The sequence below is a fragment of the Pteronotus mesoamericanus genome, unplaced genomic scaffold (assembly GCF_021234165.1).
Source record: "Pteronotus mesoamericanus isolate MK-2021 breed Mesoamerican mustached bat unplaced genomic scaffold, CSHL_Meso_final contig_25, whole genome shotgun sequence".
Taxonomy (NCBI): domain Eukaryota; kingdom Metazoa; phylum Chordata; class Mammalia; order Chiroptera; family Mormoopidae; genus Pteronotus; species Pteronotus mesoamericanus.
In genome coordinates this window covers 32,114,005-32,141,526 of record NW_026555105.1, presented here as the reverse complement: position 1 = coordinate 32,141,526, position 27,522 = coordinate 32,114,005, and the positions used below count along the sequence as shown (strand labels likewise).

Sequence of the window (27,522 nt, the reverse complement as noted above, 5' to 3'; positions counted from 1 at the left end):
CCATTGATTTCAACGGTTTGATCTTTCACACAGAAAATCAACAAGGAGACAGTGGTCTTAAATGTCACACTAGATCAAATAGATTTAATTAATACCTTCAGAGGATTTCAAGCCATAGCAACAGAATGTGCATTTTTTGCAAATTGTACAAGGAAGGTTTTCTAGGATACACCACATGTTAGGACACAAAACAAGTCTCAATAAATTTAAGATTGAAATTATATCAAGTATCTTCTCTGACCACAATGCTATGAAGCTAGAAATCAATCATAAGCACACAGAAAAACACACAAAGACAGAGAAGCCTAATAACATGTTATTAAACAATGAGTGGGTTAACAACAAGGTCAAGGAATAAATCAAAAGATACTTTGAAACAATTGAAAATGAGAATACAACAATCCAAAAACTTCAGGATACAGGGAAAGCAGCGCTAAGAGGAAAATTCATAACATTACAGGCCTATCTCAAAAACACAAGAAAAAGCTCATATAAACAATCTAACTTTACACTTAAAGAACTTGAAAAAGAACAACAAACAAAGTCCATAGTGAGTGGATGGAAGGCAATAATAAAAATCAGAGCAGAAATAATTGGAAGAAGGTCTAAAAAAATGATACAAAAGGTCAATGAATCCAAGAGCTGGATCTTTGAAAAGATAAACAAAACTGACAAATTTTTAACCAGACTTATCAAGAAAAAAAGAGAGGATCCAAGTAAATAAAATCAGAAATGAAAGAGGAGATATGACAACTGACATCAAAGAAATACAAAAGGTTATAAGAAAATATTATGAACAGCTATATGCCAACAAACTGGACATCCTGGATGAAATGGATAAATTCCTAGACATATACAATCTCCCAAAACTAAGTTGGGAAGAATCAGAGAATCTGAATATATAGATTACACCTAGTGAAATTGAAGCAGTAATCCAAAAATTCCCAACAAACCAAAGCCCTGGACCAGATGGCTATACGGATGAATTTTACCACATATTCCGAGAAGAACTAACACCTCTCCTCAAACTATTTCAAAAAATTCAAGAAGTGGCAAGGTTTCTAAGCTCATTTTATGACTCCAGCATTATCCTAATTCCTAAACCAGTTAAAGACACCACAAAAGAAAATTATAGGCCAATATCCCTGATGAACATAGACACTAAATTCTTCAGCAAAATATTAGCAACCCTAATATAGCAATGCATCAAAAAATCATATGCCTTGATCAAGTGGGATTCATTCTGGGAATGCAAGGTTGGTACAACATTCACGAATCAAAAAAATGTGACTTACTATATAAATAAAATGAAGGATAAAACCACATGATAATATCAATAGATGCAGACAAAGCATTTGTTAAAATCCAGCACCCATTTTGATAAAATCTCTCAGCAAAGTGGGAATAGAGGGAACATACCTAAACATAATAAAGGCCATGTATAACAAAAATGCACTGCCAGCATCATACTCAAAGGAAAAAAACTGTAAGTGATCCCCATAAGATAGGGAACAAGACAGAGGTGTCCCCTTACTTCTCTGATTCAACTTAGTACTTGATGTCATGGCCACAACAATCAGACACAAAGAAGAAATAAAAGACCTCCAAAATGGAAAAGAGGAAGTAAAACCATCATTATTTGCAGATGACATGATATTGTCCAAGAAAATCCCAAAGATTCCAACAAGAAAGTACTAGAACTGATAAGTGAATTCAACAAAGTAGCAGGACACAAAATTAAATATTCAGAAATCAGTTGCATTTTTATATGCCAATAATGAACTAAAAGGCTAATCAAGAAAGCAATCCCATTTACAGTTGCTTCAAAAAGAATAAAATACCTAGGAATAAATGTAACCAAGGATGTAAGACCTATACTAGGACATTGTAAGACACTGAAGAAAGAAATTGAAGATGATACATATAAGTGGAAGTGCACACCATGTTCATGGATAGGAAGAATTAACATCATTAAAACATCATTAACCCAAAGTAATCTATAGATTCAGTGAAATTCCTATCAAGATTCCAATGATGTATTTCAGAGAACTAGAACAAATAATTCAAAAATTTATATGGAACCACAAAAGACCCCACATAGCAACAGCAATCCTGAGAAAGAAGAAGAAAGCTGGAGGAATCACTCTACCTAATATCAAACTGTACTGTAAAGGCCATAGTAATCAAAACAGCATGGTACTGGCATAAAAATTGATACAGTTAATGAACAGGATAGAGAGCCCAGAAGTAAACTCACATCTTTGTAGTCAGTTAATATTTGGCAGAGGGAGCAAGTACATGCAGTGGGCTAAAGATAGTTCATTCAATAAATGGTGTTGGGAATATTGGACATACTATGTTAGAAAAACAAAGTGACCACTTCCTTACATCATACACAAGAATAAATTCAAAATGGATTAAAGACTTAAATATTAGATGTGAAACCATAAAAATCATAGAGAAAACATAGGCAGCAAAATCTCGGACATTGCTCATAGTAATTTTTTATTGGGTATGTGTCCCAAGGAAAGGAAAACAAAGGAAAAAATAAACATGGGACTACATGAAACTAAAACGTTTTTGCACAGCAAAGGAAATCATCAACAGAATAAAAAGATAACCCACAGAATGGGAGAACATATTCACCAATACATCCGATGAGGGGTTAATATTCTAAATTCATAAAGAACTTAACAAAACCCAACACCAGAAAAACAACCCAATTAAAAGATGGTCAAAGGACCTGAATAGACACTTTTCCCAAAAGGGCATACAAATGGCCAATAGACATATGAAAAAATTCTCAACATCACTAATCATCAGAGGAATGCAAATTAAAACCACAATGAGATATCATCTCACACATGTCAGAATGGCTATCATCAATAAATCAACAGACAAGTGCTGGTGAGGGTGAGGAGAAAGGGGAACCGTTTTGCACTGTTGATGGGAATGCATGTTGGTGTAGCCACTACTGAAAAGCAGTATGGAGATACTTCAAAAAATTAAAAATGCATCTGACTTTTGACTTAGTGATCTCACTTCTGGGAGTATATCTGAAGGAACCCAAATCACTAATTCAAAAGAACAGAAGCATCCCTGTTTTCATTGCAGTATCATTTACTGTTGCCAGGATATGGAAGTAGCCCATGTGGGTGTCAGGAGATGAGTGAATAAAACAACTGCAAGGCAATTACACAATGGAATATTACTTGGCCTTAAAAAAAGAAGTAAATTTTACCCTTTGTGACAGTATGGATGGACCTGGAGAGCATTATGCTAAGTGAAATAAGCCAGTCAAAGAAAAACAAATACCATGTGATTGCACTCATATGTGGAATCTAATGAACAAACTGAACTAACAGCAAAATAGTGATAAACTCACAGATTGTGAGCAGGGTAATGACAAAGGTATGGGGACATTAGGGGGTGGAGGGATCAAGCAAAGAAGGAGAAGAAGTCATGGACATGGTCAGCAGTGTGGATTGCAGAGGGGAGGGGTGTAGAAGGGGACTAAATTGTAGTGGGAATATAAACAAATTTAAAAAAAAAACCCTATATCATAATGGAAAAAAAAAATAAAAGCACAGTTCCCAAAATACAGATTGCAGGCCATCTTTTGCTAGCAACAGATGGACCCTTTCCCTGGAAAGGGTACAGGCTTTATAGGGGCCACTTTTTTCCCCTCAATTTCTTTGTTTTGTTTGGCAGGCTTTTTTCCACACATGTGCAAGTGCTTATAAGTATATAACTTTTAAGCTTGTGCTCTAGCCATTTCCCACAACGTCCCTTGATTGCTCACCTGGAAATCAACTTGCAATTCTAATTTATTAGAATGGCGTGATGATGAAGCAAGGTGAAACAGTGGTCAGTTACTGGTAGGGTCCACACCCATGGCCACCTTGCTGGGTGCTGCAATGCATTTCTTGGTAATCAGGACTGTGGACACTGGCTGGTGACAGTGTGGCATCTCAGGGCTTCCTCATTCCTATCTTCTGTCTCACAACCCCATGCTAAATGTTTTATGTGGATTGTGTCATTTTGTCTTCACAACAACTGGATGAGGCAGTTATTACTCCCATTCTCCATTTTATAGCTGAGGTAACTGAGGCTTAAATAGAGTCCCAGAGTCTTTCAGCTTGATTCAAACACGAGTTTGAATGTAGACTAGAAAGTGCTAACCTGCCATGGGGATGGAGTGTGTTGCGGGGAGTGCAGGGCTCCCAGATCTGAGGGTTACTGTCCCAGGCCAGCTAAGGAGGGAGCGGGGCTCTGAATCCTGCAGAGCCTGTCTCAGGGTTGTCATGGATGGGGGGAATACACACGAGTAGTCGCAAACATTTCTCTGTTTGCCAGGAGAGGGGACATGGCTCTTCCCTCTAATGCAAAAGGCCCCTCTAGTGGAGAAGGGCCCGAGCCACTTTGTTCAAAGGCTTTTATTGAAAAGATTATCAGGGGGGCTAGGTAACAGGAATGCACAGGTTATCTCATTACATCAGTATGTTAATGTTTACAGAGAATAGATGACATTTTGAAGAAAACAAATGGCAGCAACACACCGATTTACATGGATCCGAGAGGAGACTAGTAAACACGAGAGTGTAAGCATGAGAGCGCCAAAAGGCATACGATTAGGGTCTGTGAATAATGTCAATTTCCTTCCCAGAATGAGCTGACTACCATAGCTTTTGAGGGAGAAACAAAGCATTCTTTAAATAATGTACTTCTAGGCCTGATTTCCCTGGGAACCGTCAGATCTAGTTCAAGACTGTCTCCAGTACTGAATATTGTTTTGAGCCTGAGCCAGGCAGGGGGAGAGAGCCACCGAGACAAGGAGGCTTCTTTCAGATAGAATGAGGACTCTGGCCATGTCCAAGCCAAGCCGATGGGTGTGGGCCTTTTTGCCTTTCTCTGTGTCCCCCAAGTCCTTCTCCCACTGTCTGATGTCTGTCTTAGGTCATCTCTCCTAGTGAGAGAACTTACCCATCATCAACAACCAACTATCGCTGGGCCAAGCAGGGTGATGTGAGGGAGGCAGGGGCTGTGCCCCTGCCAGGGGGACAGGTTTCGTCTCCTCAGTGGCCTGTTTTCCTCAAGGCCTCCTTGATTATTTCCAGTCTTGGGGCCCTCTTGCCTGTCCACGGGGTTACAGTTCCTGAAACCAGACAGGGCGTTTCCCAACACTAACCTCTACTCTACAGTGGCTTATGGCCTTAAGGGAGGGGGGGAGGAGAGAGAGAGAGAGAGAGAAAGAGAGAGAAAGAGAGAGAGAGGGAGAGGGAGAGGGAGAGGAGAGGAGAGAGAGAGAAAGAGAAGAAGAAGAGAGAAAGAATGAGAGAATTCAATAAATAGAATGTGCAGGCTGTTCTCCTCTTAAGAAGACAAAGAAGACCCTGTGGCTTGGCCCAGAAATCTCGGATTTCTCCTTTTTAATAAAGATACAAAAACTACTTGGTAATGTAGGCCATTGTGTTCACTAGAGAAATGATGGGGTTTTTTTTTTGGAAACATTTGGATGAGGGAAAAATAAAGATACTTTAGTAACTTTTCTAGGTTCCTTGGGGTTTTTTGTCACCTTTTTCTGGATTCTAAACAAATCTGCAAACAAGTGTTTTAAGGATTGCCTTCTTAAGTGGTTTAATACGGCTGAGGGAAATGGTCATTCTTTATATGAATAAAAAGTACTCTAAAATATGTCAGATTCCATTGTTTCAGACATCATAAAGCATTTATTTCAATCAGATTGCTCTCATTTATTCAAATAAAATAAAAAGAAATTTGATTATTAGTACCAATTAATTATATCATGGATTTTCCAAAATTAACTCAGTTAAAATAAATGTTCTTAGATCAAGTTATCTTTTTTTCATGTGTTGCTGCAAGTGGCATCTGATAAGCACATCTATCTATATGGACTTATCAGAAACCATTTTTGACTGAGCACAAAAGTTGTATGAATTGGAAGTAGCTAGAAGTTGTCTTTGCAGTATAAAGTTTTCTGAGCCATTTTCACCGGCAAGTAGCTCTCCCTCTATATTAAGAATGCATTTGATAGCAAATTTCTATCAACAGATTGATAGATAAACAAAATGTGGTATATACATAAAATGGTATATTCTGCCTTAAAAAGGAAGGAGATTCTGACACATTCTATACAACATGGATGAGCCTTAAGGACATGATGCTAAGTGGGATGTCAGTCACAAAAGGACAAAAGTGTATGATTCTGCTTATATGAGATCTATAGTAGCCCAGTTCATAGAGATGGAGAGTAGAATGGTAGTTGCCAGGATAATGGGGAGAAAGGAAGTGAGAGTTATTTAAAGGGATCAGAGCTTCAGTTTGGAAAGATGAAAAACTTGTAGAGATGGATGGTGGTGATCGTGGCACTGAATTATACAGTTAAAATGATGGTTAAATGTTAAATATTCTGTATATATTTTATATGTGTTTATATATTGATATTTGTATATCTGTGTGTGTATATGTCTGTATATATATAATATGTGTTTTAGCAAAATAAAAAAAGAAGGATACATTTGGTCTTAAAAAAAGAGAACTCAATTACTCTGGTTTAAACATAGAGTTTTTGTTTTATTTTAAATCTCATGTGACAAGAAGGCTGGGAGGAGTTGAGCTGGCCAGGCTACCCAGCAATGCTGTCTGGTACCCTGTTCTTTCCCTTGTCTCTACCTTCCTCAGGGTAGGCTTTCTTGCTCATGTTTGTCACCTTATGGTTAGAGGATGCCTGCTGCACCTTATTTAGCTGTGCAGGTGCAGGCGTGGGAAATTGGATTTAGTCCGATATGTCAGAGACATTTAATTTCACATTCTTTGAATATCTATCTGTACACTATGCCATTTGTCCCATTGTAGTTGCCTGAGAACGTGTGGCTATTTCTTGCAAATGAAGTCAGGTGCAAATATGTGTTACTTCCAGGCTAAAGCTGTAGAACAGCCCTCAGTGGCCCTGTTGCTCTCCTGGAAGGGACATGAGCCAGGAGGTGCAGTGACAGAAGAAGCTTCTATCAGCCAAGGTTTGTTCATGAGTGACTTTATGGAGCACATCTTCCTGGTGACTCAAGTATGACTCATAATATTAATGAGAATTATATTTATATTGTATTAAGCTAGTGAGATTTGGGGGTTATTTATTTTTGCAGCTTTTACTGTACTTATTCTGACTGATAGTCCAAGGTGGGCTTTGTGAGATAGATTTGATGGAGTGAAATACGGAAGATTTCAGGAGTAAGAGAATGATTGCAAGTTGATGAAGCATTATATTTTAGTTGGTTAAGGAATGAAGTGAGGACCTAAGGGGAGTGAGGAATAATTAAAAAGCAGCAGAATTAATGAATGACAGTTTTTAGTGAGGTGGAGAGATATTAGAATTGGAGTGCTCAAGAAGTCAACCTGAAAGAGAGGAAGGGTGGGATGTATGCTGGTGAACCTGTGGAGGAGTTAGTGTTACTAATATTGACACAGTCATGGGTGTGAATTTATAAGGTTGTGTGGATAACTTGAAGAAAGAATATCAGACTGTGGAAGCCACGGTATTGGTAGAATCATCTAGGTATATATTAAATCAGTAAGAATTATGACAAGGAGTAGTGTTGGGCAGAGTGGAAGTAACCTGGGAACTAAAATCTCAAAGGAATGAGTTTGTCTTTATTTATCTGAAACTGTTTATATTCACTCTCACTCTAGAATGGTAGTTTAATTGCTTCTAGGTTGACACGTGTTGTTGTTTTTTGTTTGTTTGTTTAATGCCATCTTTAAGATATTAGTGTTTTGGTCTTTTTTGCTGTTTGGCAATATGTAACTTACCACTTAAATTTTAAGATTTCTTTGTAGGTGATTCTTTTTTACTTTATTACTAGTTTTTAATATTTTATTTATGTCTTTGCCCAAAGCTTCACTGAGGTGTACCTAAGGATGTATTTATTTTTATTCCTCTTCTTTGGAACTCTGTATCTTCAGTTTAAAAATTTCCTTATGACTTAAATTCTGGAAACTGCATTGATTGACTCTTTAACTATTAGTGCCTCCTTCCTCATTCTTTCTCTCCTTTCAAAATGCCTATTAATATCTGGATATTCTCATTTTACACTCCAGGCTAAAATCCTCATTTTCATTCTGTTTAACATTGTAGGCTGCTTTTTAATTTTCCACAGATATATCTTCTAGTTCTCTCACTTGAGCTGAATTTAATCTTGTTGCATGTGTTGTATTAAACATTTTTTTTTTAATTTGAAAAGTTTTATTTTGGTTCCTTGAAAAAAGTGCACACCTCCCCTGACCTCTACTCCCAGATTGATCTGCTTTTAAAATTATGATCCCCTTTCCTTTTTATCTTTGTACTACAGATCGTTCTATTAAAAGAATAACCAAATGATGACCTGTGGGTCAGATTTGACCCATGGTCTATGTTAGTGCAACCTATGATTTAAGAATTATTTTTAAATTTATAAAAGGTTATTACAAAATTAAAGATGAAGAATAATTGACAAAGATCAAATGTAGCCTGCAAAGCCTAAAATATTTGCTTTATCCTTTTTTTTCCTTTTTTTTACAGAAAAAGTTTGTCAGCCTGTGTTCTGTTATCACCACTTCTTGGTTTGAACACCTTTCTGATTTTTGCATCTGCACATTCCACCTTATGGGTGTGTGTGTGTGATTGTATATATGTGTTTATGGTTTGTAATTTTTTTATTGTGAGTTTATCTTTAGTGTGGGTCATGGTAGGTTAAGGATCCCCACAAGAGAGGAAATGTATTATAAATATGAAGTCTTTGGATGTGGTATATACTGGAGCCTCAGCAACAAGAAGTACACTGGGAAAGAGACAGCTGAGAGTGGGCTCAGGTTTGAGATTAACAAGAGATCACCTGGCCATAGAGACAGGCTCTCAGTAGGCTATGAGAATGTCCAGAGTTCCTGCTGAGTCCAGGGTTCTCATCTAAATCCCGAAGGTTGGCCTTTAGGATACACAGTTAGGGCACTAGCATCTGGAGTCGCCAGAATGACAGTTGAGTAAGTACTCAGTAACCAAGTAGGGGGAGATCTGACAATATGCAGCAGCACCACTGACAAACTGCTCTATGCTCCGGGCCTAGCACGGTGCTCGGTAACAATCTGTTGAATAGATGGGGGAAGAACTGAAAATCAAGTCCACATTTGCAGTACTGATAAGTACCAGGTGGGTATCTGCTGGGAGCCTTTGCCCTGGACTACTAACCAGATAGGAAGAATCTGGAGACATTCCTTTAGTAGTTGTTTTGTTGATTTCCCCTGGAGTTTTGTACATGAGCAATTATATCATCTGCAAATGGGGCAGTTTTTACTTCTTTCTTTCTGATCTTTAAGCCTTTTGTTTCTTTTTCTTGCCTTAGAGCAATGGCTGGAACCTCTAGCATATTTCTGAATAGCAGAAATAAAAGCAGGCCTCGTTGCCTTGTTTCTGATCTTAAAGAGAAACAATTCAGTCTTTCGTAGTTAAATTTGATGTTAAGCTTAGGTTTTTTGGTGGTGCACTTTATTTTTGGAAAGTAATCATTGAATTTGTAGATTTGATCAGATTCAGGTATAATTTGTCAGCAGGGTCAAAATTAAAAAAGTCTAATTTTATCAAGAGATAATGTGGTATCTGGTTGTATCTTTTTGTGTTATTAGCAGCCATTTATGATTGTTGCCTATAATAGTTATTACATTAAGGTTGCAAATGGTAATATTCTAATTCTGTTGATTTCTTCTTCATTTATTAACTCGGATAATTCTATGGAGAAAATTTTTCTTCATCACCTATTTGGTTAGCCTGCTGTATATTTCTTATAGGAAGTAGAGAGAAATCCTTGCTTTTATTTTTTTAAATTTATCAGTTTTCACAAGACTGAGTTGGTTCTATATCATCCTTCAAAGGTAACAAATGCTTTTTAAGACATTAGTTATGGATTTACTATGTGTTTCAGTTCATTCAGTTATTTTTACTGATGCTAAGTAAGTGTGTATTTATTTAAGTTCTTTTAGAACTTGGTATTTTTTTCATTTTTCTTCTAGGTTTGTTGTTAGGTCTTCAATTCTATAATATATACAGTTCATATTTACTCCTCAGAACTGAGAACATAAATACACTCTTACTTGTGTGAGTAAAGACAAAAGGAGGATGTGTGAAAGGCTTATGTCTAATATCTTTGAATAAAGAATGGAACTGTTTGCCTTTGTATTACACTTCAGCTACATGGCATCATATTTAAGAAATCTTGGAATTTTGTGGGTAAAACCACAGAAGTCAAATTTTTCTTTGATTGGAACCTGCAGGAGAACAAGCTTTGGTGTCAAAGCTCTTATGTTAGAGGTGATATATGTCAGAATAGAAGTCATAATTTTAGAAGTTCCTTGGTAAAAATCAATCATGGGAAAACCCTGCTGTTCCTGTATAACAACAGAGGAAAAAGTCTCTCTGACATATATTGTGTATTTTTGATGTAATGTTAACTTCATGTGGCTTAGCTGTTTGACTTGAGGTGTGTGTACATAACCTTCTGAACACTCATTTAGCTTATAATATGCCAATTTCCTAGCAATTATTATTGTTCCAAAGTATAACATTTCACTGTTCAGCATCAGATATGTACACAAAGGGAATTAAAATTTATGGAGTTTCATGAGCTTAGCACAATGTCTCAACATAGTAAATGTCAAAAATGGTTTCTTTTCTTTTAGTTTTATTGTTGTTTTTTCTCTGATTATAAAAATAATATTCAAAAAATTTAACAAAATAGAGATTACCACAATACTGCCTACAAAGTTATATATTAAGTTGTATATCTAGATCTTCCTGTAAGTGTAGATACTCACAAAGACATATTTAGACGTTGAAGGTTATTCACATTTCCACTTTTCCAAAAAATACAGGGGGACTCTTTCAGGCAAAATGTCAGATGATTTTTTAAAAACCTATATGCTTTTTGAATGATTTGTATTTATGGCAATGAGCATATGTGTGTTTATATGTGCATGTGTTTATAGGGGGAGGGAAGGAGAGAGGGAGGGAAGGAAGAGAGGTGTATATATGAGAGAATATTTCTGAATGAAAGATACCAACATGGTTTAACAATTACAGGTTATATTTTTAGTGAGATTTGCATTTAGTGCATAACATCTGTCATAATACATACTAGCTGAACAGAGAACTGTGTATCTTACCAGTTTGTGTTGGTTGAGTTTTATGATTTTAAGACTTTTAAGGCTTAAAAGAGGTTCTTTCATTTGATAATCTTAGTCCACATTTCTTTGGAACTGCTAATAACCTCCTCTCTCCACTCACCAGTGTAGTGTTTGTACATGAACATATCTGTGTGCAAATTAATGACATGGAAAAAAAAGTTACTTTCTCTCTGGTTCTGTTAGGGAAAATGAATGGATCCTGGAGATGCTTCTTTTTTTGCTGTGATTGTTTTTGACAATAGTGTTGAGTAATACTTTCGTCTGAGTAGATGTTTAGAACATTTGATACCTTTTATTGGTGAATTTATAGAGGACTTGATTTTCTAATGAACTACAGCACATCTTTGGCAGGGATTTTTTTTTAATTTTTTTTTTTTTTTAAGAGATGGGAAGCAGAAGTTCAGTTGGGAAGAAGAATCATTTTGAATGGAAAAATGATTTTAAGAAAGAGACCTAAAGATATTTTATATCTACTGTTCTCATTGAGATAAGAGGGCACTTTCATTTTGATAGGAAAATTGGTTTTATATATAAAAAGCATTTCAAATGTCATTTGCTATATTTTAAAAAAGGCTTACTTCTCCAATGTTTGTCAAAGTAGCATTTTAACATTTTTTATTTTTAAGAAAAAAAATCAAGCTCTTTATTCAGAAGTCTTTTATTTGAACTAACCAGTTTATAAATTAAATTTTCTGTCTTTGCTTTTGCAAGGAATTTCTACTTTTAACAGGTAGAGACTCTAATCAGATTCTAGGCTTTGCCCATCACCACCATGCCTACTCTTTCTTAGTATGTCTAAATGGTCCGGATTCAGACACACTCAAGGGATTAAAATACAGTCTTTCTTTAGAACTATAGAGAGTATTCGCCCTTGAAAGCTATGTAAATTGCCATTAGAACATGAGTAAGGTGTTATTTTATTAAGTCCACTTTACAGCTGTTGTTGTGTGGTGGACATTTCAGTGAAAAGTAGGTTGGGGGAGATTCAGATTGGCCCTGGCTGACTAGATTTCTCCCAGGCCCCCAGGTGTGGGATGCCAGAGGGAAATAGGAGACCAAGGTCGATGGAATGTAAACAAATAAAGAAATTATAAAGCAGAGTTTTTTGTAGTTACCCAAATGTGGAAATGAGATAGAACCCTAGGAGATTCCTAGGTAAAAGACTAAATTCTTGTATTGTATAAATCATTCTTATGAAAAGGAGTTTTCCTGGGGTTTTTTTCTTTTTGTTTGTTTGTTTGTTTGTTTTGAGATTAGTCAATCATGTGTTTCTCTAGTTTCTGCCAAATCTCATTGCTAAAGTTACTAGATTGCTCATAGAAATCATTTCATCCATCACTGAATTATTCTCCAGCACAACTACTTCTTAAGTAGTTCATAAGGGTATTTTAATGTTCATAACGCAAGACAGATGTTTAGTACTGCTTTTCCTCAACAATTTTTGGTTTCCTTCAATTTCTAGGATGTGGGGAGCATCTTGTACGCACCATACTTGCTAGAGAATGTTCACATGCTTTACAAGCTGAAGATGCTCACCAGGCTCTTTTGGAGACTATGCAAAACAAGTTTATCAGTAAGTATAACATTAAGAACATTGTATTTTTCTAATATAGATTGCTTTACTGAGCTATACACTTCATGAGTCACGTACCACATTTGTATTGCTAGACCTAGGTCCAGAGCCTAGCATTGACTTAGACCCTCAATATTGGTCATAAAAAGAATCCATCACAGTAGCTACTACAGCATGAAATTTGCCATGTAACTAATCTAACGTGCAAGCTATGAGAGATATTCCTAGGATTTGAGTGACATACAGTAGAATAAAATTCTACTAAAATAAAATTTAAGGTATAATTTCCTTTAAAAGTTTTAAAATAAAATTTGACTTTTTTTAAAAATCCAAGTTTTAAAATTTAGTATTCATGAGTCCAGTGCTGCCACATATATTTGTGTAGGGTTAAGTTGAAATCCTATTCGGGCTCCATTTGCTGAACCATGTAAGGGTTAAAACGATTTGACTTAGTGTGGTTTTCCCATCACTTAACATTGAACTTATCACTATGCAAAGATATGGGAAGTACTGTAAATAATATAAAACATTAAGTATGTTAGAGTAATTAGCCATGAACACATAAATTAGAGAAAGAGTATCACAGGATTAATGAGGAGAATATGTCCACTTAGAGAATTAAGACAAGAGGATATAATAAGGTGTTAACTGTGTATAATAAGGAAAACACAGATGAAGTGTAGGAAGAAATCACTCCAAAAGGACTAAGGCATGATGGGCTCTTAGTACTGGCTCCGGAAGGCTCTGGGATTAGTGGGGAAAGAGGGAGAAGAAAGAAACATGAATGGAGACATGACAATAGAATTAAGCATGGCAGGGGGCGGCGCATGGTGGGGGTTGGACACCTGTGTGACTCTTACTTAGTATTCCTGATGTGTGGTGGGGCTGGATTGGCCAGGTGAGGCCAGGTCACAGAGGGCATTAGAATCTCAGTGTAGGAGTTCATACTCGATCTGATAGGAAGGAGAGAACCTGTATGTGTTCTTAAGCTAACAAAATGTGTTTGGTGGGGAGAGTTATAGAGTAGAGCTAAAGTTGTCCAGGTACCTCTCTGTAGGAACAAGACATTAGGGGCTGGGAATGGTCCAGGGAATGGAGAGGAAATGGTGATTTTGAGAGAGTCATCAATAGAGAAAGTAGAAATATTGATAAACTATGATTTTGACATTGGGAGGATATAGCCCTCTGGGTCCATTCAAGAGATAGAAACCATACATTACATTAATCAGGATAAGTTTAATATGAAGACTTGTTAACTATGATAAAAGTGTAATTATAAAATACAAGGAAACTCTTTGTGGTACTCTAGAGCTGAGAGACTGTTTAAGGAATGACATAGTTAGAAGGGGCTCAGACATTTTTGGAAAAGGTGTGGTTTGACCACCAGGTAGCAGAGGTTTGCTAGTTTGATCAGGGTGTCAGTGGTCTGGAGTAGCTGGGTAAACAAAAGGCCACACTCTAGAGTGCTGACAGGGAGCAGCTAATCAGCAGTGGGTGGCTGGGTGTGCAGTGCACACAGAGGTCACCAGAGCACATATGCCACAGGGCACTTGCAGCAGGAATGACTGCTTGGAGTTTGACCATCTGGGCCACAGGGGCTACATGTAGGTTGTGTGGCACCTTGACAAAGGAGTCCTGATGGGATGGTGTGCAGCTGCTGGGAGCCTCTGGTTTCCATGTTGAGAGGGCTGTGGATAGGTTATCACCAGGCTTATCCTGCAAGGTCACAGATGGACTGTGTTCTGGGTCTTGTGGCTGGGGCAGGCTTTACCAGGTAACCACACACCACACTGCCTCTCTTTGGCATATGCTGGAAATTGCAGGAACAGTGCCTATTTTAACTCTGTTTTTGTTCTCTAACTCAGATTAATGCCTGGCTCCTTGCCTTCATGCCACTAGTCCCCTAATCTCTTTCTTACATGGCACTTTATATTTGTCCCCGCTTCCGTCTTCTTTGAGTGGTAATTGGATTCCAGGGAGCTTTTTTGTTACTGGAAGAGGGACTGTGGTTCACAGTTATTCTCTTCCCATTGTAGGCTTTTGCTGAAATGGGACTTGCCCTGTACCTACCTGTGGGTTACTGTGCTCTGTTGCTGTTGAATTCAGTGTGGTGTTTGGCTTCCTTAGCACTGACTGCAGACACTACTGGTAGTGGAGCCAGCTGGTCTGAAAACTTGGGGTAGTCAGTGAGACTGCCAATTCCTTATGCATATCAGGCTACTTTTTCTGCTTTACTTTTGCTGGCGTGAGGGTGGTATGGGAATGGAGGACTTACCTACCTGCCTTTTTGTTTCTTTAGATTTCATCTATTCTTGGATCTTCCAAATCTACCTGGGGCTTTTTTTATTATATCTTCTATTTTCTCCGCCCTCGCCAGTTTGGGAAGAGGGACAGAAACCCACACCAGTGATCAATCTATTCTTTTCTTCTAGTTTTCTCACAAATATCCAGGTGTTCAATAATACCTCTACCCCAGCGCTTTGTTTAGGGTACTGGTGAGGGATGCAGCTAAGCAAGGGTTGCTCCAAACTATTTATTTTGCCAAAATTTAGGCTTCCATACTCAACAATATTTCATTTCAAAGCTGTCTCTACCTAGAATTTACAGAAGTGCATGTAGCAGCTCAGCTATATAAGCATGCAACTAATGGGATAAATAGAAGCTTCCATGGATGAAGCTAAAACTGAATTTCACTGTTGTTCAGGCCTTTTAATTAAGTTTCATGCCCTGTTAAGAAACATTTTTTAGGGAAAAGAGTAAGAAAAACAGATTATGGGCAAGAAGGGACTGTACTTACTTATTTGAAGGAAGAAATATTTGAGTAAATAATTGTAGAAAAATTTTAATATGAAGAGATTTTATGCAGGTGCTTTCTTGCAGTTATTTGAACTAAGTTTATGAAGACATAAATAATGGAATTACCTGTATGCATATTAGTAAGAATTGCCAAATGGCTAGTGGAAAAATGTAAATTCAGGAATGAGTTAGAAAGAGGATTTGGAAGTCTGCCTTCTAGTGATTTTCCAGAAAAAAGGTTGATTATATTTACATTACTATATCTTCAGGTATATCAAAATCAAAGTTTAGGTTATTGTTCTTTTGTTTTAATAATTACCATTGTTGAATGCTGTTTTTAAGGGAGTCCAAATTCTTGGCCTTAATAGCATATATAATTTATATAATGTGTTAGTTGTCCAGTTATTCTCAACACGTTCTAAGGGCATTAGTGGAAAGGAATAGTAAGGGGTGAAAACTAGATGTTCAAGAGAAGTTAACTTCCAGGGAACCATGTGGTAGCTGGGTAATTATGGCATATAACTTTCTACTTGCTGAGAATGACCTGAAGCACTTTATTGAATCTGAAATAGCAAATTCACTGGCCCTGGCTAGGTAGCTCAGTTGGAGTATTGTCTTGATATGCCGAGGTTGCAGGTTTGATCCCCAGTCAGGGCACATATAAGAATCAACCACTGATTATATCAGTAAGCAGAACAATAAATTGATATTACATGCTCTCTCTCTCTCTCTCAAAATCATTAAATAAAAAATAAAAGGACAGATTTACTAGCTACTTCTACCTCTCCAGAGTTGGGTCCATGCTAAGGAGTTCCTGAACTCCATTTTTTTCTCTTAGGTTGGTTGGTTGTACTTTAAAAAAAAACACCAAAAAACAAAAACTCTCCCCTTTAAAAGTATTCTCCCCTTTAAAACTACTTAGAGCATTTGACTGCAGTATTTCATTTTGCCACTGGATTCTATGATCTAGTGTATATTGAATCCAGTCCTAAAAATTCCAGATTCAAATTTTTAAAACATATCCAAAATCATGGATTAAAAAAACGTTTTCAGTTTTATTTTGTCTTCTTCTGATGAGTGAGGTTGAGCATCTTTTCATATTTTATAACTTGGCCTTTTTATTAATTTGTGAATTATCTGTGTATAGCTTTTGACAGTTTTTTTTTTTGTACTGGTTGGGTGATATTCTTTTAATTGACAACTAACTTTGATTAATGATAAAATTACCTTAAATGAAAGATTCTAAAATGGCACAGCAAAATTTTAAAATAACTCTTCTTTTTCTGAGTAGTGGTATGTTTGATATCTGTGACTTTCTGCACTAATAAGGGATTTTTTTTTTAAGTAATTTTACACTCGTGATGAAATAATTTGTTTTTAATGTATTTTTCTAAAGTTGTCAGTGACTTATTAAAATAAAGATTCTTTTCCATTTTTTGCATTTCGAAACAAACTCTGAAATTATCTTAAAAATAAGGTTCTTAAAAAATCTATGTTCGATAAAATGAGACTTTAATGTGATAGAATGAATAGAGTAAAATTGGAAGACACTTTGAAGATTTAACTGTTTTTGTTTCCTCTTGCATTACCATTATGCCAAGATCCAGAGCTTTGGTTTGACTTAATATAGGAAGCATAAAAGAGAGTAACCAATTCATGCATTTTTTAAAAAACCACTGTTCGTGTAACATACAAAACCCATAAAAGTGGGTACTGTAAAAATAGTGCCTTAATAATACTTCATGCTAACCAACTGATTATAGACTGAGTGCTTAGTTAAGTAGGGAAAAGAAATAAATAGACTTCCTTTTTAGTTGTGCTTTTTAAATGATTACACATATGCATACACACACAAGCCCTTACAATGATTCCGATGTGACTTTTCCTACTCTTGGTTATTTTTTAACAAACTTGGTTTTATGAATTTTTCTTTTTTCATGCAAACTGTAGCTACATGTGTGGTATTTGAACTTAAGGGTGGCATTGTAGCTTCCTGCCCTGTTCTCGACAAGTGATGTCACAGAACACTTTTTAGTTGGTTCTGCGCAATACTAAACATAATGGCTGATAAAATGTTATCTATAACAGGGGTCCCCAGCCTTGGGCCAAGGACCGACTGGTACTGGTCTGAGCCTGTTAGGAACCAGGGCCATACAGCAGGAGGTGAACTTGAATGTAATGCTCTTGAATCATCCCAAAACCATCTCCTCCCTACCTCCCTCTCTCCCTGGGTCTTCCTTAAAACAGTCCCTGGTGACCAGAAGGTTGGGGACTGCTGATCTATATAACTCTAATGTCTCTCTTCTTTTTTTTTGAATTTCTAAGCTAAGTTATTAGTATTATCAACCTATAGTCTACGTGACCGTTGAAAAATTTTATGCAGTGTACATATTATGATAAAAAGGTAGTTTTGCCCTATGTTCTTTTATTCCTTTGGGAAGTGTTCCTACAACATTAGTTACATCATAAATTTATTGTCAATTACAGTATGCCATCAACAGTTGAGGTTGAAAGGAGTACACTCTTGCAGTTTCCTGCCAAATGGAGGAGTTATGCAATAAATATTTTCTTCTAATGACCAAATTTTTGGCTAAAAACCCAGTAATTCATGATCATTGGCTTTTCATAGGAAGAGCAAAAGGTATGTTGGTGTTACACATTTTAACCTCTTACCTGAGGTTATTCATTATGTTTCATGAATTTCTTTATAGTTTAGAAAACTTTAAAAATACACCATTCTCTTTTCCAGTACAATTTTGGAGTTTTATAAGACCTTTCTCCATATTCGTTATGCATGTTTCTCTTTTTTAAACACAAAAATCTTTTTCCTTTGCAGCTACCTGGAACTTGAGGGACATCTTTTTATCCATTAAAAAATCAAAAATATTTCTCCTTCATTACTTGCAAACACTGCGATATTTAGCCAATTGCACTCACATGTCCAAATTGCAAAATAAGGAAAACAATAAATTTAGCATCTTCCGCAGCATTATTCATAACAAATTCTTGGGCCCTGGGCTTTTATACTTTCAGGATTTTTACCACCTTTTTGTTTACAAATATACATTGAAAGCCATGTATGTACTCTGCTGGCTATTGGATGAGGGAAACCCTCACCTGCAGGGTGAAGGCCATGACTATTAGAGAAAGCAGAATTAGTTTGGATAGAAAGGAGTGTCAGGTACCAGAGATTCTCAGAGAACCTCTGGGACTTGATGGTCAATCAAGCGTGACAGATAATAGCCAAAGAGTCACCCAAAAAACTAGAATTTTCATTATGATGGCCTTGAAATTGCATGCCAATAAGTGATTATAAGAAGGTCATATATGAAACATTGGACATGAAGAGAGAATGGAATTGATTTTGACCGTTATGGCCTAGAAGTATTTATAAGCAAGACAGTTAGTGGGATATATAGGGCTGGAGCTTGAAAGGGAAGTTGAGTGCATGCCGAGTGTAGGAAAGAGAATCATCACAATTTCTGAGAAACCCAGAAGTTATCTTCTGTGAAATGGCTGATGTTTTGTTTCTAAAGGAGAATAAAATTAGGCCATCCTGTTTGGGACAGTCTCGATCATTTTTCAATTTTTTCTCTCCTCTTACAAATAAGAAAAAAGAAAAACTTGTTGTTGTATTAAATTACTAACAGAACTGATCAGAAGCTGACTAACAGGATAGACTATCAGAGTAAGTGGAAATGGGTAGCCAGCAGGAGAAGGGTAAGTCTCTGGGCTTTGGGCATTCACAGCTGAAGTTTTTCTCCTTATGACCAAGGTTTTCTCTTTACACAAGGATTTTTAGCTTCTCTTAGATCCTGGAAATCCCATATATTTTGCACATTTGGAGCTTTTTGTCTATTTGTTTATTTAAAGTCTTAAAATATTTATTGTGGTTTTTTTTCATTACCATTTAGTCCCCTTATACCTGCCTTCCCCTCTATTGGAGCTTTTTAAAAAGTGGAGGATGGTTGTGTTAATCGCAGGTGTGTTCTTACTCAGGTCTTTTGGGAAACAGGGAAAAGACCATTTATATTAGCTATCAAATTTTGATAACTGGAAATAAATTGTTAATATTACTTGGTTGAAAAGGAAGTAAGTACAGTACTAAAAGGTAGAAAATAAAAACAATTCTGTAAACAGTGTCATGTCACTTTAAAAAGAACCATAGTTTTGTTGCTGGTCTATTTGAGTTTTAGGGACCATGGACTTGATTATAAAGGTTGGTGCCATCTCAGAATTGGGAGCTGCTGAGCTATTCACAATAGGTACTTTATTTTGAATTTTATGTTAAAAAATATTTATGAAGTATTAGGATATAATTAAAACCACACAAGGAATTTGTTTTATCCCATGCAGGGGAAAAAAAGAAAGAAAAATAAAAATCTTTGTTTCCATATTAACAATATATTTCTCCTAAGGGTACTGATTAGGTGATCAAAAAGCTTTTTTGTCTGTTCCTTTAGTTTGTGAGCATGTGGAGAAAACCACTAATATTAGTTACAGTAAACTCAGAGCACATAATTATAATGTTGCGAGAAGGAAAGGAAAATTAAATCATATGAAGCTGAAGGCTGAGTTGTACAGTATATGGAATGATTAGTTTGAATAGGGTTTAAGTTACACATGGTGGAGGTGGGTAAATAAATAAATCCATAATTATAATAATGTTCATAATAGATTTTAGAATTGTTTTTATGGTTGTAAAGTTGCTTCCCCTCATTGTAAACTTTTTTTTTTCAGTCATCACATATTTTAGAGTAGCTGATTTTTGAGCCTGTGAAGACCATATATTCATGAGGGAAAAACAGAGTGTATATAAACAACATTATTCCTAACCTTTTATGAATGTGGTAAAACCCAGTCCATTCATTAGCATTAATCATGGGCAGCTTGTGCTGAGTGCTTCTCAAATAGTCCATCTGAAGCTCAATGACACTGATGATTTTCTGCTATTTTACCTCGCTTCTGGGTTGATTTTCAGTTTCAAATTGGGTAAGCTGAGAGTATTTTCTTTGTTTGTTTTAAGTAGCAGATTTATATTTATTTAAAACATTTCACTTCTTCACTTACTTGAATTTGTGATTAGAAATTCTGTAACTATTGGGGGTGAGTAAATTTTGAATATGTTGCTCTAAGACTGTATGTGGCATATGTATGTTTTAAAAGTTACTTTAAAGGTCAGAAATAATCCCGCCTTTCTTCCGTCCCTTTTTTCCTTTTCTTCCTGTAAAATACAATGTTCAAAAGAACTTCTTGTTATATTCTGTAACTATTTAGATTCACAGATGCAAAACAAGTGACCATTTTATGAGTACAGAAACCTGTATTTAAAGAATCCAGCCCAAATGGTAATTGACTGACAACTGATAAAAATGATATAGGTGAAAATTAACTGTCTTTGTTTGATTTTGAAGCAACACACTTTAAACACAAGTGTTTGGGAGTGATTAGCCTTTGATTGAAAAACAAATACTTTTTAAGACAAATTTTAATAGACTAAGTGATAATCAATATTTATAAATATTACTAATTAACAGAATTACTGTTAATAGTGTTAGACATGATAATATTGTGGTTAGGTAGAAGAATGTCCTTGTTCTTAAGAGATGTCTTCTGAATTATTTATGATGGATTATGATATTTTAAACTGACATTCAAATGACTCAGGAAAAATAAATATTTGTGTATGTAATTCTTTTGTACTGTAGGCTGATGATGACTTTATAAGGTAATTGACCTTTTTAGTAGGAAACATTAAGATAAAGCAGCAAATCTTTGGGACTTGAATTATAACAAAACTGTTTACCATTTAACAAAGCTGAGAGAACACAACTGACTTGTACATCCTGAGAAATAAATTAAAATTCTAAAATAATAGTTCATTTAACAAATGAAAACTTACATTTAAGAAAAAAAATGTATAGAAAGTAAATATGTGATGTGTGTGATTTTTGTATGTGCATTTGGCAGGAGAATTACATTTTAATGGGGAAGTACATAAATATGAATTGTAGGTTATTTTCTTATTTGTGGATTTCTGAAAAATCCCTCAATATTTTCACTTCTGAACTCATGCATTTACCATAATATTGTCATATTTATGTGATGAGGGGTCACACAAAAAGGAAAAAAGTACTCATGGACATGGAAAACAGTGTGGTGATTATGTGGGAGAGTGGAGTGAAGGAGGATTAATGGTAATGGAAAAAAATACAATAAAATATTTAAAAAATACGCTTTTTTAATTAATTAATTTTTTCAAATACATTTGTCTCTGCCTTCCCCCAACCACTTTCCCTTGCCCCCTCCCTCAACTCTTCCCCTTTGGTTTTGTCCATGAGTCCTTGCTATATGTTCCTTGACTTTCCCCTTCCTTTCCTTTTTCCCCACCCCCACTCCCTCCCTCCCTCTTGTCTCTGTTGGTTTCTTTTCCTTTCAGTGTTGCTGGTCTTATTTTCCTTGCATCTTTGTATTGTTGGTTAGGTAGGTTCCACTTATAGGTGAGATCATATGGTATTTGTCTTTCGCCCCCTGACTTATTTCCCTTAGCATAATGCTCTCCAGTTCCATCCATGCTGTTGCGAAGTTTAGTACTTTTTTTTTTCTTTCAGCAGCGTAGTATTCCATTTTGTAAATGTACCATAATTTTTTGATCCAATCACCTACTGATGGCATTTAGGTTGCTTCCAACACTTGACCATTATAAATTGTGCTGCTATGAACATTGGGGTGCATAGGTTGTTTTGTATTGGCATTCTGGGATTCTTAGGGTATAGTCCCAGCAGGGGAATGGCTGGATCAAAAGGCAGTTGCATTTTCAGCTTTTTGAGGAAATTCCACACTGCTTTCCACAGTGGCTGCACCAGAATGCATTCCCACCAACAGTGGACTAGGGTTCCCTTTTCTCCACAGCCTCACCAGCACCTGTTGTTTGTGGATCTGTTTCTGATGGCCATTCTGACCGGTGTGAGGTGGTCCCTCATGGTGGTTTTGATCTGCATTTCTCTGATGGCTAGTGATGCCGAGCATCCTTTCAAATGTCTCTGGGCCCTCTGTATCTCCTCCTTGGAAAAGTGTCTGCCCAGGTCCTTTGCCCATTTTTTGATTGGATCGTTTGTCTTCTTGGAGTGGAGTTGAGTGAGTTATTTATATATCTTAGAGATCAAACTTCTATCTGACGTATCATTAGCGAATATATTTTCCCATAGGGTTGGGTCCCTTTTCATTTTGCTGATGTTTTCTTTCACCGTGCAGAAGCTTCTTATTTTGATGAGGTCCCACTTGTTTATTCTTTCCTTTATGTCTCTTGCTTTAGGAGACATATCAGTGAAAAAATTGCTACGTGGTATATCTGAGCGTTTCCTGACAATGTTCTCCTCTAGGACTTTTATGGTGTTGTGACTTATACTTAAGTCTTTTATCCATCTTGAGTTTATTTTTGTGTATGGTGACAGCTGATGATCTAATTTCAATGTTTTGCATGTGGCCATGCAGCTCTCCCAACACCATTTGTTGAAGAGGCTATTATGGCTCCATTTTATGCTTCTGCCCCCTTTGTCAAATATTAGATGCCCATAGAGACCTGGGCTTATTTCTGGGCTTTCTATTCTGTTCCACTGGTCTATGGGTCTGCACTTGTGCCAGTACCAGATTGTTTTGAGTATAGTGGCTTTGTAGTAGAGTTTGATGTCCGGTATTGTGATCCCTCCTACTTTGTGTTTCTTTCTCAAAATTGCTGCGGCTATTCGGGGTCGTTTATAGTTCCATATAAATTTTTGAAATGTCTGTTCTATTTCTGTGAAATATGTCATTGGTATCTTAATAGGGATTGCGTTGAATCTATAAATTGCTTTGGGTAGTATGGACATTTTGATGATATTAATTCTTCCAATCCATGAACACGGTATATGCTTCCATTTTTTTGTGTCTTCCTTAATTTCTTTCTTCAATGTTGTATAGTTTTCTGCGTACAGGTCTTTTATGTCTTTGGTTAAATTTATTCCTAGGTACTTTATTTTTCTTCTTGCTATATTGAATGGTTTTTTTTTTTTTTCCTGATTTCTTCTTCTATTGCATTGCTGGTGTACAAAAATGCCTTTGATTTCTGAATGTTGACTTTGTATCCTGCTGTTTTGCCAAATTCACTTATTAGGTTGAGGAGTTTTTTGGTAGAGTCTACAGGGTTCTCTATGTACACTGTCATGCCATCTGCAAACAATGATAGCTTTACTTCCTCCTTTCCTATTTGGATGCCTTTTATCTCTTTCTCTTGTCTGACTGCTGTGGCTTGGACTTCCAATATGATGTTAAAAAGACGCGGTGAGAGCGGACATCCTTGTCGTGTTCCCGATCTTAGGGGGAAAGCTTTCAGTTTTTGCCCATTGAGTATGATATTGGCTGTAGGTTTTTCATATATGGCCTTTATTACGTTGAGAAATGCCCCATTGATTCCCATTTTGCTGAGTGTTTTGATCATAAATGGGTGCTGTACCTTATCGAATGCTTTTTCTGCATCTATTGAGATGATCATGTGATTTTTGTCTTTTCTTTTACTTATGCGATGTATCACGTTTACTGATTTGCGTATATTGAACCATCCCTGCATCCCTGGGATGAATCCCACTTGATCGTGGTGGATAATCTTTTGAATGTATTGCTGGATGCGGTTTGCCAATATTTTGTTGAGGATTTTAGAATCTATGTTCATCCGCGAAATTGGCCTGTAGTTTTCTTTCTTTGTAGGGTCTTTATCTGGTTTTGGAATCAGGGTCATGCTGGCCTCATAGAAAGAGTCTGGGAGTCTTCCCTCCTCTTGGATTTTTTGGAATAGTCTGAGAAGGGCAGGCGTTAGCTCTTCCTTAAATGTTTTGTAAAACTCTCCTGTGAAACCGTCCGGCCCTGGGCTTTTGTGTGCCGGGAGTTTCTTGATTACTGCTTCAGTTTCCCCAGCTGTCATCGGTCTGTTCAAGCTTCTTATTCTTCCTCCTTCAATGTTGGAAGATTATACTTTTCTAAAAATTTGTCATTTCATCAAGGTTTGCAAATTTCTTGGCATATAATTGTTTATAGTAGTTTCTGATGATCCTTTGTATTTCTGTAGTATCAGTTGTTATTTCTCCTCTTTCATTTCTGGTATTATTAATTTGGGTCTTCTCCCATTTTTTCTTGATGAGTCTGCTTAAAGAATTGTCAATTTTATTTATCTTTTCAAAGAACCAGCTTCTGGATTGGTTGATCCTCGGAAATGTTCTTTTCGTCTCTATGTCATTCAGTTCTGCTCTGATCTTGACTATTTCCTTCCTTCTACTTGCTCTGGGATTTGTTTGTTGTTGTTTCTCCAGTTCTTGAAGTGGTAGTGTTGGGTCTTTTATTTGAAATGTTTCTATGTTTTTTAGGTAAGCCTGTATTGCTATGAACTTCCCTCTCAGGACTGACTTTGCTGTGTCCCATAGGTTTTGGACTGTTGTCTGTTCATTTTCATTTGTTTCCAGAAATTTTTTGATTTCTTCTCTTATCTCATTATTGACCCATTCATTGTTTAATAGTCTACTGTTCAGTCTCCATGAGTTTGCAACTGTTTGAAGTTTCTCTATGAGGTTGATTTCCAGTTTCCAGCCCTTGTGGTCCGAGAAAAAGTTCGGTATTATTTCAGTTTTCCTGAATGTGCTGAGGTTTGCTTTGTGTCCTATCATGTGGTCTATCTTTGGAAAACTGCCATGAGCATTTGAAAAGAATGTGTATTTTTCTTCTTTGGGAGGTAAGGTTCTGTATATGTCAGTTAAGTCTCTTTGATTCCGTGTGTCATTCAGTGCCACAATATGTTTATTAATGTTTTGTTTGGAAGATCTGTCCATTTTTGACAGTGGGGTGTTGAAATCCCCTACTATCAGTGTGTTGCTGTCTATATCTTTTTTGAAGTCATCCAACAATTTCCTTATAAACTTGGGGGCTCCTATATTGGGAGCATATAAATTTACAATGTTGATGTCTTCTTGATAGAGTCTTCCTTTAAGTATTATAAAGTGCCCCTCTGGGTCTCTTTTTTATGGCCTTTGTTTTGAAATCTACTTTGTCTGATACAAATATGGCATCCCCGGCCTTTTTCTCATGCCCATTTGCTTGGAATATTTTTTTACATCCCTTTACTTTCAATCTTTGTTGGTCTCTTGCTCTGAGATGTGTCTCTTGTAGGCAGCATATGTGTGGGTCATGTTTTCTTATCCATTCAGCTACCCTGTGTCTTTTGATTGGGGCATTTAGTCCATTCACATTGAGAGAGATTACTGATAGAAACTTACTCATCTTTTCTCTTTGTACCTGTGTTCCTCTCTGTCTCATTCTTTTCCTTCATCTGCTTAAACCAGTCCCTTGAGCATATCTTGGAGTGCTGGTTTGGTAGAGATGTATTCTTTTAGCCTTCTTTTGTCTGGGGAACTCGGTATTTCCCCTTCTATTTTAATTGAGAGCCTTGCTGGGTAGAGCAGCCTTAGCTGTAGGCCCTTGCTTTTCATGACTTGGAATATTTGTTGCCATTGCCTTCTGGCTTGTAGTGTTTCTGTTGAGAAGTCAGCTCCTAGGTGTATGGGGGCCCCCTTGTATGTTACTTTCTCCTTCTCCCTTGCTGCCTTGAGGATTCTCTTTGTCTTTGATCGTTTCCATTTTAATGATGATGTGTCTTGGAGTGGACCTCCTTGAGTTCATCTTGAGTGGAGTCCTCTGTGCTTCCTGGATCCATGAGAGCCTTTCTCTCCTCAACTTAGGGAAATTTTCCATCATTACTTTTCGAGGAGGTTCTCTATCCCTTGCTCCTCTTCTTCTCCTTCTGGTATCCCTATTATGTAGATATTATTGTGTTTCAGGTTGTCCTGCATTTCCCTCAATGCCTCTTCATTCTTTTTGAAGCTTTTTTCCATTTCTTGTTCTTTCTGGGACCTTTTTTCTACCTTATCCTCCATCTCACTGATTCGACCCTCGGCTTCATCCAGCCTGCTTTGGATTCCTTCTGCTGTGTTCTTCAATTCAGAAGTGGTATTCTTCATATCCTCTTGTGTCTTCTTGATAATTTCTATGTCCTTTTCCAGGTTGATATAGTTTGCTGTAAGATCCTAATAGTTTTTCTCTAGTTTCTCATAGTTATCTTTGAGGTGGCTGAGCTCATTGAGCTTCCTTAGAACCATTCAATATCTGATAGTTCCCTTGCCTCTATTTCATTTAGCTCTCTCTGTGGGGAGTCCCCTTTTCCACTCATTTTGGGGGAACTTCTTTTTCTTCCCATTTTTGTGAGAGTCTGTTAAGTAGTTTGTTTGTTTGTTTGTTTGTTTATTTATTTATTTATTTATTTTTGCTTCTGCTTCAATTGGGCTGTCTGGATTTCCTGACTTTGTGGATTAAACTTCTATGGTAGTAGGTGGGTCTTTTTATTTATTTACTTACTTACTTACTTTTTTCTTTTACTTTTCTTTCTGGGCCTGCCTCTGATGATGTCAGTTGTTGACCCTATATGACCTTGGGTCGTTTGTTTGAGCCTTCCAGGAGTCTACTGTCTGTGTCTGACTCCTGCTTTGAACAGCTGTGTGACCCCTTCAGCCAGGGATCCACTATTTCTGTGGATCGCTCTGCACTCTCACTCTGGCTCCTTGATCGCCTGGACCGGCAGGATCCCCAGCCCACCTGGGCTCGTGTGTGCTTGTCCCAGCCCAGGGGGCTTCTTCGGGACCTCGCGTACTTGTCTGGCCCCCCAGCCCGTTGGGCACCTCGGCACTGGTCTGTTTAGGGTCTTCTATTGTGTGCTTTCCCCGCTTTTGGCTCTTTGGATGCATTGCCTGCCCTCGCCAAATGAAGACTATGGCAATGGGAGGAAGTCAGCTCCACGACTCTCCGGTTAATCCTGTCTCCCGTCTGTCCTCCAAGGACTCTGGGCAGCTTTG

General features: G+C 36.9%; 1 protein-coding gene across 2 annotated transcripts in view; it reads left to right on the top strand.

Moving 5' to 3' along the window:
• TASP1 (taspase 1) overlaps positions 1–27,522 on the top strand; it is a 305,001-nt gene that overhangs the window by 185,108 nt on the left and 92,371 nt on the right. For both annotated transcript variants that reach the window (XM_054574067.1, XM_054574068.1), the window contains one exon: positions 12,689–12,799. In XM_054574067.1, coding sequence (XP_054430042.1) covers positions 12,689–12,799 — 111 coding nt within the window. The remainder of the gene's footprint in view (positions 1–12,688; positions 12,800–27,522) is intronic.